Source organism: Mixophyes fleayi, chromosome 9 (assembly GCF_038048845.1).
Source record: "Mixophyes fleayi isolate aMixFle1 chromosome 9, aMixFle1.hap1, whole genome shotgun sequence".
Lineage (NCBI taxonomy): Eukaryota > Metazoa > Chordata > Amphibia > Anura > Limnodynastidae > Mixophyes > Mixophyes fleayi.
Window position 1 is genome coordinate 2,468,213 of NC_134410.1, and position 14,856 is coordinate 2,483,068.

A 14,856-nucleotide genomic window follows, 5' to 3' on the forward strand; every position below is an offset into this window, starting at 1 on the left:
CATTTTTTGTCGCTGCCTACAGAAAGCCGACGCTTCGTCTACTAATATATTTCCTAGAGATACGAGAAGTTTCAGCCTTTGGTTCTGCAGATAGATTCTTGTCGTATTAACTCTAGTTCTCTCCAGACTTTAATTTTGGCTTAATCTATGGAAGAACACCCAGAAACGCTTGTAATGTAGTGACGGGTGACATACACTAGAGAGAAGAGTATATTAATAGTGTTATTAATAAACACAAAAGTTGTGTCCATAGAATGTAATGAAATATAACATCCCCACATCCGTCATTTACCTCTTATGAGAATCCAGTGGCAGTAATCCGAATGGAAATGACAAATAAGAAATCTGAAAGGTGGACGCAACTTAAAATAAAATAGCCGCAACATTAATGAATGAACTACTGGTACCCAGAGGGGTCAGTAGACAACAGCCAATCAGTCGAAGCTTTATAGACCTGCTGTCATCATCCAAATCATTACATCAGGCCTCCGATACCTCCTAAGCAGCGTATCTGGGGATGCGTTTATGTCTGATTAGGTCTCTTTTCCAGTGAGTGTGCTACACTTACCTGTACACACCTTACTGTACCCAGTTACATACCCCACGCCCATTCCGCTTCCTCAGAACTAAGGGACCACAAGTTAAAGAAATCTAAGTTTGGACACAGTTTGGTGCGTATGCGGGACTTACATCAAACTCTATATCAGGCCCTTAGTGTGTCTCACAGCGCCAACCAGCGTTAACCACAAACACAGCTCTGGACCAAATTAAAATATCTGGCTCACAAGATTGCGGCAAATGCTTTAATAGGAAACATTTTAAATGGACTTCCACTATATTTTTTTTATTAATCTCCCTATGATACGGAATGAAATTATTCCCAAATTACTGTTTTTAACATTTCAGCAGCTGCCTGGTGATAAAGAAGCAATATGATTAAGTTGTACCTTACCTATCTACTTGTGAGCTGGAGCCAAGTGTCAAGTATAAAAAAATATAAATATACCCTATATACATTATTATACATCCAATATGACCATGGTTACAGTTCCCAGGTGTCCCTATTTTCCTAGGATAGTCAGTGCTTCATAAATAAAGGATAATACCAATATATATTCCTGTAGACTCTGCGATCGATCATCCAGGTGGTGAAAGTAGCTGTAAAGACAAGGAGGTTCCTCAAGAGAGATAAGATGAAGAAATACCTTTCTCTACAAAAACATTAACTGGCGTTATCTCATTATTAATATAATTTATTTATATAGCGCCAGCATATTCCGTAGCACTTTACAATTGGGAGCAAACACGGTACTAAAACAATACTGGGTAATACAGACAGACAGAGAGGTAAGACGGCCCTGCTTACAGGATTACAATCTATAGAACAATGGGCGTTTGATACATGAGGGTAAGTGCTACATATTACATATTGGTCCAGCTAGAGTACACAGGTAACGAGCACTTAGTGGTCAGATAGTTGATTGAATATAGAAAAAAACACATGCAAGTCTTGATTGAACTATTTAAAGGGCAATAATAGTGTAACCTAGGGAGATTAAGAGGGTGGTTGAGGAATATTATAAGATTGTCTGAAGAGGTGGGTTTTCAGAGAACATTTGAAGGTTTGAAGACTAGAGAAAAGTCTTAATGTGCGAGGGAGAGAATTCCACAATGTGGGTGCAGGCCGAAAAAAGTCCAGGGAATGGGAGGATGTGGATGAGAGACGCAGATCTTGTGTAGAGTTGTCTAGTTGTAGGTTAGTAGAAGTACTTAATATTGGATTCATTGAAAAACAGGCAACCAAGAGTGACTCAGCAGATGTAAAACGATTTGCAAAGAAAATCAATCTAGCCACTGCGTGCAAAATAGTTTGTAGGGGTGAGAGACTGTTTAGGGGAAGACTAGTATGGAGGGAATAGCAATTGTCAATGCGGGAGATGATGAATGCATGAATTATAGTTTTGCGGTGTCTTGTGTCAGATATGTACATATTTTGGAAATGATTTTTAGATGTATGTAACATGATTTAGATATAGAGTCGATGTGGGGAATTAAGGATAGTTGTGAGTCAAGGATTACACCTAGGCAGCGAGCTTGTGCGGTGGGATTTATGGTCATGTTATCAACCAAAATAGAAATGTCAGGTAGGTAAGTCCTGTTGGTGGGTGGGAATATTATCAACTCTGTTTTTGAAAGATTGAGTTTGAGTTGGCGAGAAGACATCCAAGATGAAATGAGAGATCAGGAGAGGATAAATAGATTTGTGTATCATCCGCATAGAGATGATACTGAATCCAAAGGAGCTTATTAGTTTTTCAAAAGAAGTGATATAGAGAAGACAGAGGACCAAGGACTGAGTGTTGTGGTCTCCACTCTCTTTGGTACCTGAATAAGCGTGTACATCCTTAGGCTCATTCTGCCTGGTGCACACAGCTCTATATATGACATTCAACATTTAATACAAATAAATGGAATATTTCTAATTAAATTTTACTGTTAATAAATAGAGAACAATGACCTTGCCCCCAAATTGCTCTATTTAAACCCTGAAACATACTGTAGCCCCTGCTGTAGTCTGCCCTAGATTACACCGAAGACACTTCATTAAATCTCTCTGATTACGCTTTACAGAGGGTAACTTAAAATGCTGGATCCAAAGTTATTGCAATTTGCCGCTCTATGAATTTCAATTATAACACAGCCCCAGGGGGATTATATTCATAAAAATGCAGCACACTCTTACAATAAAGGCGTCGGATTTAGGTCTGTAAACATTGTGTTCAGGAATTGTATTTAGGTATCAAAGCGGTATTCTGAAATTACTAATATTACTCTGGATATTTGTTGGGTGTTATGTTACTAAACTGTTTCTTTGAAGAATCTTCCTGTTATACCCGCTATATTTATTAACCCCCGACAGAGCAGTAGTGCGGCTGCAACATTACAAAATAAACTCTTTGCTGTTTCTTTTACACACAACTGTAAACTACACTTTGATTGAACTGTTGTTCACCACTTTATATATCTAAACATCTATATATCTAAACATCTATATATTGATATATCTATATACCTATAGATATATCTATATACCTTCAGGATGTAAGCTCTTATGAGCAGGGCCCTTCTCCCTCCTGTCTCTCTACCTTCTCTTCTGCTCCTTCTCTATTACATCTGCTTTGCCTGGAGCCTCTGAAGTTTTGGTACTAGTTGTTCATTGTTCTGTACTGTTATTCCCTGTACTGTCCATTGTTTGTACTGTGTTCGGCGCTACGGAAACCTTGTGGCGCCTTATAAATAAATAATAATAATAATAATAATAATAATATCTATAGCAAAACCTTCACTTCTTCTTTCTTGACTCTCAGCAGTCCAAATTGGAGAAAAATTACAAAACGAACCTGAAAAATCCCTGTAAAACAGAAACCTGCATACTAGCGCTGTCTGGTATCGAGTATACAGCACTTACCTGTCCTGAAGCTCCTGCCGCCTATTTGGGGGCCCACGTGAGCCCTTTGTCTATGGACGGGCCCCTCTGCCGCATCACAAACCTGACATCTTTGCGCTTGAACTGATTAGCGCAAGTAGATTTTCACACTATTATGTTCAAATCCGATGACATCTGCAAGATAGCGTGGGGAAAAAGGGGCGGCCATAGTAGGGTCACTACGACCAGAACCCTAAAAAGGGAGGAGCTTCAGAACAGGTAAGCATTTTATACACTCTACTAGGAGACCTTACAGAAAATACTTGCAGGTAGGAGGACAAAAGTCCGAGTCTATATAACCCCTTTAATAAGTTCTCTAGAAAGGGGAGTTGACCTTTAATTCAGAAAAATACAACATGTAAAATGTTATGTATGAAACAGCAGCCAGTGCACAGAGGATGAAAACCAGACTTTGTTATCATCAGAATGGCAGTTTGCCTGTAATTTGTGTGATTCGTGGTTGATTATTAATACAGAACATTTCAGATAGGAGTGAGCTAAATTACATCTAATAATCTGCAGCGACCAGATTGCGGGGAATGGCACGTTACTGAGACGTGCGCTGACTGCAGGCTCGCTCCAAATACTCATTTTATGAGGGTATAATCACACTAAAGATGACAAGTGATTTAAGGCAATAGAAATCTGTAATGGATAATAAAGAAGGACGCTGAAAAATAAAATCTTGTCTGTCCTCAGTATTCTCCTCAATGGAGAAAGCAAACAATGATCCGAATAGCCTTAAAGTTTCTGATAATAATAAATAATATGTAGAAAACCCATTACAACATTCTGACCAAGAAAATTGACTTTTATTCAGTACTGAACAGGGAAGAGAGTCAGTAAGTCCGCTAGTAGGTTCAATGCCTCCGGGTTAGGGAAGCATATCTTCATCATCGTCATCATCATCATCAATATTTGTTTATATATCTTGCTGTTATTATGTAAATTTGGATAACTTTTGAGTAACTTTTTTCCAAAATGTCTCACCCATTCCTGGTTGGATAAAGGTTAAGTGACTATGGGAGGGGAACCATTAAAATTCCTCGATAGGTCCTTGAAACCAATCTTGAATGTTGGATTGTTGTACGTACAGTCAGATTCTGGATAAAAATACAAGAATGTGCATGTCCTATATAAATTTTAGATACTCCATGGAGGGCAATAGAATGTCCAGCAGTATCAGGATATTCCTGACAGTGTCAGAAACTCGCCTGATCACATGAGCTTCTATCACTGTTCCAGGTTGCAGTGTGTTCAAGGTACGATTGCAAGCAAGTGACTCTTGGGCAGGAACTTAGCTAATAATAGTGAGTATGTTATAGAAACAATTAAAAGTATTTTAGTTACACATACTGGGCCTCATTCTTTAAGGAGCATAACTAGCGATACGTTGCATATAAAGCACACAATTACTCTGTACATGCCCAGAACTGTACCACAAGCAACAGAACAAAGCAACATTAAATTCACCTACGAGCGGAACAGACCCTTACTAGAGCCTACAATTTAATGAGAAGAACGGGGAGGGGACTGGGCGTATCGCCCGTAGTCAGTGTGCAGTAAGGGCGTATGCCCGTAGTCAGTGTGCAGTAAGGGCGTATGCCCGTAGTCAGTGTACAGTCAGGGCGTATGCCCGTAGTCAGTGTGCAGTAAGGACGTATCCCTGTAGTCAGTGTACAGTGAGGGCGTATGCCCGTAGTCAGTGTGCAGTCAGGGCGTATGCCCGTAGTCAGTGTGCAGTAAGGACGTATCCCTGTAGTCAGTGTACAGTGAGGGCGTATGCCCGTAGTCAGTGTGCAGTCAGGGCGTATGCCTGTAGTCAGTGTACAGTCAGGGCGTATGCCTGTAGTCAGTGTACAGTGAGGGCGTATGCCTGTAGTCAGTGTACAGTGAGGGCGTATGCCTGTAGTCAGTGTACAGTGAGGGCGTATGCCTGTAGTCAGTGTACAGTGAGGGCGTATACCTGTAGTCAGTGTGCAGTCAGGGCGTATGCCCGTAGTCAGTGTGCAGTAAGGACGTATGCCCGTAGTCAGTGTACAGTAAGGGTGTATGTATGTAGTCAGTGTACAGTAAGGACGTATGCCTGTAGTCAGTGTACAGTGAGGGCGTATGCCTGTAGTCAGTGTACAGTGAGGGCGTATGCCTGTAGTCAGTGTACAGTGAGGGCGTATGCCTGTAGTCAGTGTACAGTGAGGGCGTATGCCTGTAGTCACTGTACAGTGAGGACGTATGCCTGTAGTCAGTGTACAGTGAGGACGTATACCTGTAGTCAGTGTACAGTGAGGGCGTATGCCTGTAGTCAGTGTACAGTGAGGGCGTATGCCTGTAGTCAGTGTACAGTGAGGGCGTATGCCTGTAGTCAGTGTGCAGTCAGGGCGTATGCCTGTAGTCAGTGTACAGTGAGGGTGTATGCCTGTAGTCAGTGTACAGTGAGGACGTATGCCTGTAGTCAGTGTACAGTGAGGGTGTATGCCTGTAGTCAGTGTACAGTGAGGGCGTATGCCTGTAGTCAGTGTACAGTGAGGGCGTATGCCTGTAGTCAGTGTACAGTAAGGACGTATGCCCGTAGTCAGTGTGCAGTCAGGGCGTATGCCTGTAGTCAGTGTACAGTGAGGACGTATGCCTGTAGTCAGTGTACAGTGAGGGTGTATGCCTGTAGTCAGTGTACAGTGAGGACGTATGCCTGTAGTCAGTGTACAGTGAGGGCGTATGCCTGTAGTCAGTGTACAGTGAGGACGTATGCCTGTAGTCAGTGTGCAGTCAGGGCGTATGCCTGTAGTCAGTGTACAGTGAGGGCGTATGCCTGTAGTCAGTGTGCAGTCAGGGCGTATGCCTGTAGTCAGTGTACAGTGAGGACGTATGCCTGTAGTCAGTGTACAGTGAGGGTGTATGCCTGTAGTCAGTGTACAGTGAGGACGTATGCCTGTAGTCAGTGTACAGTGAGGGCGTATGCCTGTAGTCAGTGTACAGTGAGGACGTATGCCTGTAGTCAGTGTGCAGTCAGGGCGTATGCCTGTAGTCAGTGTACAGTGAGGGCGTATGCCTGTAGTCAGTGTACAGTGAGGGCGTATGCCTGTAGTCAGTGTACAGTGGGGACGTATGCCTGTAGTCAGTGTGCAGTCAGGGCGTATGCCTGTAGTCAGTGTACAGTGAGGGCGTATGCCTGTAGTCAGTGTACAGTGAGGGCGTATGCCTGTAGTCAGTGTACAGTGAGGGCGTATGCCTGTAGTCAGTGTACAGTGAGGGCGTATGCCTGTAGTCAGTGTACAGTGAGGGCGTATGCCTGTAGTCAGTGTACAGTGAGGACGTATGCCTGTAGTCAGTGTGCAGTCAGGGCGTATGCCTGTAGTCAGTGTACAGTGAGGGCGTATGCCTGTAGTCAGTGTACAGTGAGGGCGTATGCCTGTAGTCAGTGTACAGTGAGGACGTATGCCTGTAGTCAGTGTACAGTGAGGACGTATACCTGTAGTCAGTGTACAGTGAGGGCGTATGCCTGTAGTCAGTGTACAGTGAGGGCGTATGCATGTAGTCAGTGTACAGTGAGGGCGTATGCCTGTAGTCAGTGTACAGTGAGGGCGTATGCATGTAGTCAGTGTACAGTGAGGACGTATGCCCGTAGTCAGTGTACAGTGAGGGCGTATACCTGTAGTCAGTGTACAGTGAGGGCGTATGCATGTAGTCAGTGTACAGTGAGGGCGTATACCTGTAGTCAGTGTACAGTGAGGGCGTATGCATGTAGTCAGTGTACAGTGAGGACGTATGCCTGTAGTCAGTGTACAGTGAGGACGTATGCCTGTAGTCAGTGTACAGTGAGGATGTGCCCAGCTGGAGCACATGCAGCAGCGTCTGATTCAAGCTTTGGGCATCTCTCAGGTACGTGATATCACTGGCACCAGCTACAGGTCAGGTGTAAGTGCTGATTACTAGTGATGGCGGCTGTGTATACAGCTATAACATGTGTTTGTATCAGGAGCAACTGTAATAATGTCTTTTATGTACAGTAGACATTAAAAAATGGAAACCATTTTTTTTAGAAATAAAAAATACATGTTTTGTCATTAATGGCTATATAATTAACAGGTGACATTAACTTAATATATTTTTTCCTGTGTGTTCTCTTTTGTATATTCCACATGTATATAGGACGTATTCTGCAGTGTATTGTGTCTGTCATAGCAGAACAGACCTAGAACTGTATTCATCACCAGATGTGTCTTTAGATCCGCTCCTTGCTAACTACGGACCTGCGTGTGCCCGATGCACGTTCGTGTGTGTTTTTTCTTTACAAAAAAAAAAGCACATTACGTTTGTCTGTACTCAACTTGGTGCGCTCTGTATATACGGCACTTGCCGTATGCAGACACAATACATTGCAGAATACATATAATACACATGTAGAATATAAAGTCCCAACAGAACGCAAAGGGAAAAAGGGAAAAAAAAGATATTCATTTATTGTCACCTGTTAATAATACAGTCATTAATGAGCAAACATTTTATTTAAAAGTTGTTAGCCTTATTTTCTCCATTTTTGATTCCATGAAATACATTTATCAGGATATTATTAATGTTTACTGTACATAGAATACATTTTTACAGTTGCTCATGATTACAAACACATTTTATAGCATGCCAAAGCTCATTGGTGAGCCCTGACAAAAACACCCTCCTAAACTAACTAATAACTCCTTCACTGGGAGTCTAACGCTGCCGTTGACTGAAGGAAGTGACCCCTGAGTGGATACTGCACGTGCGCGGCCAAGAATGTTCAAGCACATACTGAGGCAACCCGACAATTGAACTCTGATTTATTCTACTTTAACCCCTTAAAAACTTTAAGGATAAGCTGTGATGAGTCGATGACCATATGTCTCCAGATTTTTATCTCAGCTTAATAAACATACTACTAAAAGCTTCAGGACACATAGCTTCCACAAGAATTACTTGTGTATATATATATATATATATATATATATATATTGTACTATGTGTAATGTAGTGTACAATTATTGTATAATGTGTATCTGAGAATATCTCAGTTACATGTTATTATGTGTAATGTAGTGTACACCTATTGTATGAGGAGTCTCTGAGAATATCCCAGTTACGTGTTATTATGTGTAATGTAGTGTGGACCCAGGCCCGGCGCTCCCATTAGGCAAGGTTAGGCACTTGCCTAGGGCGCCGGGCTCTGGAGGGCGCCACAGTATTCTAAAATACTTTAAAACTGCGCGGCGACCGCTGACCATACCTGTCACGGCCGCCGCACAGCATCAGATGGACGGGGAGGGGGGGAAGAGGCTATTTTGTCACCGCCGCCTCTCTGCTCCGTCTCCTCCCCTCCACTTACTAGTGTCAGTGAGTGGAGGGGAGGAGACGGAGCAGAGAGGCGGCGGTGGTGAGACAAAGTAAGGAGAGGAGGGAGGAGGGCGGCGATTTTTGCGGGGGGGGGGGCGGCGATTTTTGCGGGGGGGGGGCGGCAATTTTTGCGGGGGGGGGGGGGGGCGCCGCTTTTTTAAAAATGCCTAGGGCGCCGTGGACCCTAGCACCGGCCCTGTGTACACCTATTGTATTAGGAGTCTTGGAGTATATCCCAGCTTGCTTAATGTGTTCAGTCGTTTGTAGTCTTGCACTTTATCTGAACTCCACATTCTCATAACCTTTTTTATTTTGTCACTTTTAATCTGTGCACTTTGTGGGATCCGGAGATGTCTATGAGCTCCCATAGCTTGTTAATTACAATGCCTTGAACTTCCGTGACAGTAACAGCTCAATAATCCTGCGGCTCAGCGGATAAATCCTCCCGGCTCTCTGCGCTCTTTAGTCCCTCAGCTGAACTTTAGATTGGAGACAGTGTCTTCTGCTCGCCCCTGAAACCTGATAGAACCTGTGAGCAACCACTAGGGACCCTGATATCAGTAACTGGCCCAAATCACCCATTTAACTATTCCGTATATCTTTATTTACATTCCAAGATCTGTGGTGGTCTGATTGAAAAGACATAACCCTACTATACTGTCACTATTATATTATTATTAATATTATTATTATTATTGACATTAACTCATATAGCGCCAACATATTCTGTAGCACAATTGTGAACTAACACAGTAATGAAACAAGCCTGGGTATTACAGACAGAGAGGGGAGAGGGCTCGGCTTGCAGGCTTACAATCTAAATCTGTTCTTTTGCTATTGTTATTAATTGTTACAGTAATTCATATAATAAGAATATGCATGCTTGGAACATAGCAAGAATGTGAATAGTGAGACTCATCCTATCAACAGTTAGTGCTAAATACATAATCAGTCATAATGAATAGATGATAAATTAACGATTAGCTTAAAAAGGCGCTAGTCAAAGACAAGCTGCATAATTCAATAAATTAGTTGATAAGTAAATCGCTGATTAATAATTTAAATAATAAAATTAAAATTAACGGTAGACTTAAAATTAAATAGCTTTAAATGTTAAATTCAGTGAAATATATATATATATATATATATATATATATATATATATATAAAATACTTGAAAAGTTGGAGTTGCTGCCTATAGCAACCAATCACATTCTAGCTTTTCTTTTGTAGAATGCACTATATATATGACAGCTAGAATCTGATTGGCTGCTATAGGCAGCATGTCCACTTTTTCAAACCCGCAGTTTAATAAATATACCTCTTAGGGTGAATGTATCAAACGGCGGTTTTGTTATTTAACCGATTTGAGGCGTATTTACAGTCAGGTTTTAAACCGTCCAATGTATTTCAGGCAAATCCACTGATAAACTGCTCAAAAACTGCTGTTTCATCCAGTAAAGTGTTCAGGATCGATCGTTATCCTGATTTTAAACCTTGACTACATACAAACCATCGAATGTATGAAGAGTCGGTTTCATAGCCAAAATAAAAGAGGTGCTTCTAAGAGGTGGTATTTCCGCATGCGGTTTGTGCTATCTGGCCATTTATAACATAAGAGGAGGCAACATTAATTTATGAATTATTGTTTTAATCATTATTTAATGTTCATGGTGACCAAATTAATTTATAATGATTTTTCATTGTTTATTATATTAAAGGGGTAATTTTATTGTTTTATTGTAATATAAGGGCAATATGGATATAGAATTAAATTAAGGGTCAATAATATTTCATTGCTAACGGGGGCAATAATCATTTACGAGGGAGGCAACACTTATTTTATATCTGAGCTCACTAGCCTATCAGAAGCCGGTATTTAAATAAAGTGTCTATTTTATGTTGGTTTTGTGGCTGTTTTGACTAAACTCTGAACCCTCAAACCACCCTATAATAATTACAGAGGTTTGGAGCACTAAACTGGCGGGAATTGATGGCGTAGTGTGGTGGATCGTAACCGTCGCAGAAATCCTTGCAGGTGATATAATAGCCTAGGTAAAAGAACAGACTCTAGTGCAATTACCTTTATGACTTAATGCTAAATATTAAATAGGGACTTACAATTGCATAGAAGCAAAATGATTAATCGCCATGAAGGCATGATGGAAAAGTCAAGCCGTGAAACGCGTTGGTTGTCATTTTTGGTTTCACCTGTATGAGTTGCCGTCTGTTCCTGCTGATGTCTCGTGATTACATAAACATTCCCCCATGTCCAGCGTTTAGTGAGCCTGTTGGTGTCCTGTAAGCCATCACTTGTCATTTCTTAACAATAAAGGTAACTCCAGCGGCTGCGCGTTGGTTCTTATTTTTTTTAGATGTTTACAATGTATTTTACATAATTCAAGTTGCCCATTTTTTTGTACCTTGTGTTGATTTTGTATTCAGCGTTTACTTATAACCATATTAATGGCGTGAAAACATTAACTGTAATCTGATGCACAACTCCACATGGCAACAAAGAATTAAGACAGCGAATAGATATACCCACTTACTTATATGTTAATAACAAATTCTTCATTTCTAAAAGGAATTTGCCCCCCCCCCCCCCTGTTTCTGCTCATGAATGTAATCCACAAATATGTTGACTAATTGCAACAAAAAAGAAAAAAAGACACAATATGGCTATATAGAAATGCTCTGATATGTTGTCCATAAGATAATGCAGCCCCGGTCCTTCCTGACGTTGGACCTGATTCATTAAGGATAGTAAGGCAAAAAAAGAGTACATTTTCTCTGGGACAAACCATGTTACCATGCAAGGGGTGCAAATTAACTTGTTATTTTAGACATAAGTTAAATACTGGCTGTGTTTTCATGTAGCACATAAATTATTGATATCTGTATTTTTACACTGAAATTTAAAGTTGAACTAGAACATGTCCTACAACAATTATAAATGTGTCCCCACATTTTAAATGTATCCCCCCCCCCCCCCTCCAATGCAACATTGTTTTGCCAAGGTGCAAAGTTACTTCTTTTTTTGCTTTCTGATCCTTAATGAATCAGGCTCATTGTCTCATTCCATAATGTTATACATTAAAATGATCAGCCACTTAGCAGATGACAGAACAGAATACAGCTATTCCATTATCCTACTATCCTACAGGATACATCCCTTCCTTGGGTAACTCTCTTCCTTTACATTACCCCACCCTTGGTTAATTTTGTTATTAGCTATTTATATAGCGCCATCATATTACATAGCGCTGTACAGAGAATATTTTATCATACACATCATTCCCTGCCCCACAGGAGCTTACAGTCTAATTACCTTAACACACAAACACACAATAGGCTCTATTTTTGTCAGCAATACCAAATAAAGACCTTCTGGTGCTTTATAGGCTAGTGCACTCCCACACAAAATTGTAAGGGGTCTGCTCACACCAAGAGAAAATGAACAAAGGAAAATTATGAATCAGTGTGGGGTGTACCAATCATAGACAGGCGGATAAACTGCGGTAATTTAAAAAATTATTTTATTCACAGATACATCCATAAAAGCAAGTAAAACTATTTCTTAAAATAAGCTCCGACCATATAATGCAAACTGTCTGATAACAGTATAGTGGAAAAAAGTCTTAATTTTGCATTAGATTTGAGCACACATTGTTGTTGGCCTCAAACATGTTGATCTACATAGAGCCAGTGTTATAGGTAAAATATTGCGATGATGTTAATATTTGGCAAGATCCAAAGTGTTCAACAAGGTCCTGTAGACTGATTTATACAGATATTATCAAAAGTGAATCCGGACAAATAAATAGTCATAAATGCTGAAATCTCACCTACAGATCAGGAGGGGAAGGTTCAGCACAGCGCCACGTGCAGCGGATATTCACCTCCTCCAACGACACAAATGTTCAGCAATAATATAGCTCCTCCTCCTCTGTTAGCGGAGAGGATCCTTGCTGCTATTTCCAATAGATCGTCCTCAAATAACACCAGGATGATGTAGATATCCCAACAGAATCCAATAGATTGTAAGCCTGCGAGCAGGGCCTTCTCACCTTTTTGTCTGTTTTGCCCAGTTTGTTTATTAGTTTACTATGTTTGTCCTCAATTGTAAAGCGATACGGAATATGTTGGCGCTATATAAATAAATGATGATGATGATGATGATAGAATTCTAGTTTCAATGCAGATTTATTGGCTGTACAGGCTGTGCAGTAATAGTTTTGCTCGCTCCAGATACGAAATATCCACATTTAGACTGAAATTTTCTATTTTTGTCAGCATCCAATTAAACTACTGGTATGTTTTCGGACAGTGGGAAAAAAACAGAGCAAACTTATAGAAACATGGGGCAAACATACAAACTCCACACAGATATTGCCCTGGATGGAATCGGATTCATGGTTACAGAGCTGTGAGACAGCAATGCTAACTACTGTGCTGTCACTCATCTAATATCAACCCCCCTCATGTTAACTGACATACGGGTTTATTTCTCACTCCCATGGTGCATTTTCTCTGCTGATAAAAGAAAACAAAAACCCAATGGACATACCATGCCGGGAAGGAGAGATCTCTCTGCTGCCCCTAGGCAGAGGCCTAGGGGGCCTTATCTTAGGTCACATTTATCTTTGCAGACTCCATGATAAGGAAACCAATAGTAATCACTCATGATTATTGCGATTCGCCTCTCACTCTCAAGCAGACAAGTTGTTGTGTAATTGATGTACGAGAATAAGCACAATAGTCAATGACTATATTAGGCAGAATTACTTAATTATCATATTTTTTCTTTTCCCCCCTGCAGTCTCCTGCCGACCAATGCAAGAAAATCCACGCGGGCGATGAGGTCATTCAGGTGAACCATCAAACGGTGGTGAGTAATGCACAAGAATTCTATCGCACTTTCGTTTCATGGTCTAATTAGGATAACGTTTAATGTTGACGTCATCGAGATTAGCTCAGTGTTAGCGCTGTCTACTGATCAACAAGAAGGATAGAGAATAGAAGGTTTATTCTGAGTACTGGCTGCATTATGTTATTGGAGTTATCATCATGGTTTTAGAGTTAATATGTCCTACATACAGTTGTTGGTGTGGCCGTAATGTTCTAATACAGAACTCTCAATGTCACTGGGTCATAATGTCAACTCTGGGTTTTTACTGACTAACGAATGTAAGCGCTAAGGGGTATATTTACTAAAGTACGAGTTTGAAAAAGTGAAGATGTTACCTATAGCAATCAGTCAGATTCTAGTTATGATTTATTTAGTACATTCTACAAAATGATAACTACGGGCCTGATTCATAATGGATCTTAACTTAAGAAACTTCTTATTTTAGTCTCCTGGACAAAACCACGTTACAATGCAAGGGGTGCAAATTAGTATTCTGTTTTGCACATAAGTTAAATACTGACTGTTTTTTCATGTAACGCACAAATATCAACTTTAAATTTCAGTGTACTAATAAGCTATCAAGTATTTGGGTGCTACATGAAAAAACAGTCAGTTATGTGCAAAACAGAATACTAATTTGCACCCCTTGCATTGTAGCATGGTTTTGTCCAGGAGAATAAAATAAGAAGTTTCTTAAGTTAAGATCCTTAATGAATCAGGCCCTAGAATCTGATTGGTTGCTATAGGCAACATCTCTACTTTTTCAAACCTGCAGTTTAGTATATACTCTTATGACTTGTATTTTGAGCTAACTTGCAACTTGACTAAGAATTTATACAGGCAAACTCCACTAACAATATCACATTTCCCATTTCTTTCATGATTCTAATCCTGTCCAAACGTTTTCAACATTACCAGTTCATGATGGTGACCAACACGTCAACATTAATGTACTATCTTAATATTTTCCTGGATTTGAAATCTCCATTTTGAAATAAGTAGCATTGTTTAGTCTTCCAGAAGACTGAAGAACTCTGATGTAAAGATTCTACAATGTAGCAGGACAGTGTGCAGTGAAGGAAGCATCTGATAGGCT

General features: G+C 40.5%; 1 protein-coding gene across 1 annotated transcript in view; it reads left to right on the plus strand.

Annotated features, from left to right (window-relative positions):
* LOC142101793 (connector enhancer of kinase suppressor of ras 2-like) overlaps nucleotides 1-14,856 on the plus strand; it is a 313,111-nt gene that overhangs the window by 210,918 nt on the left and 87,337 nt on the right. Inside the window, exon 8 of the mRNA XM_075186220.1 lies at nucleotides 13,671-13,739. Coding sequence (XP_075042321.1) covers nucleotides 13,671-13,739 — 69 coding nt within the window. The remainder of the gene's footprint in view (nucleotides 1-13,670; nucleotides 13,740-14,856) is intronic.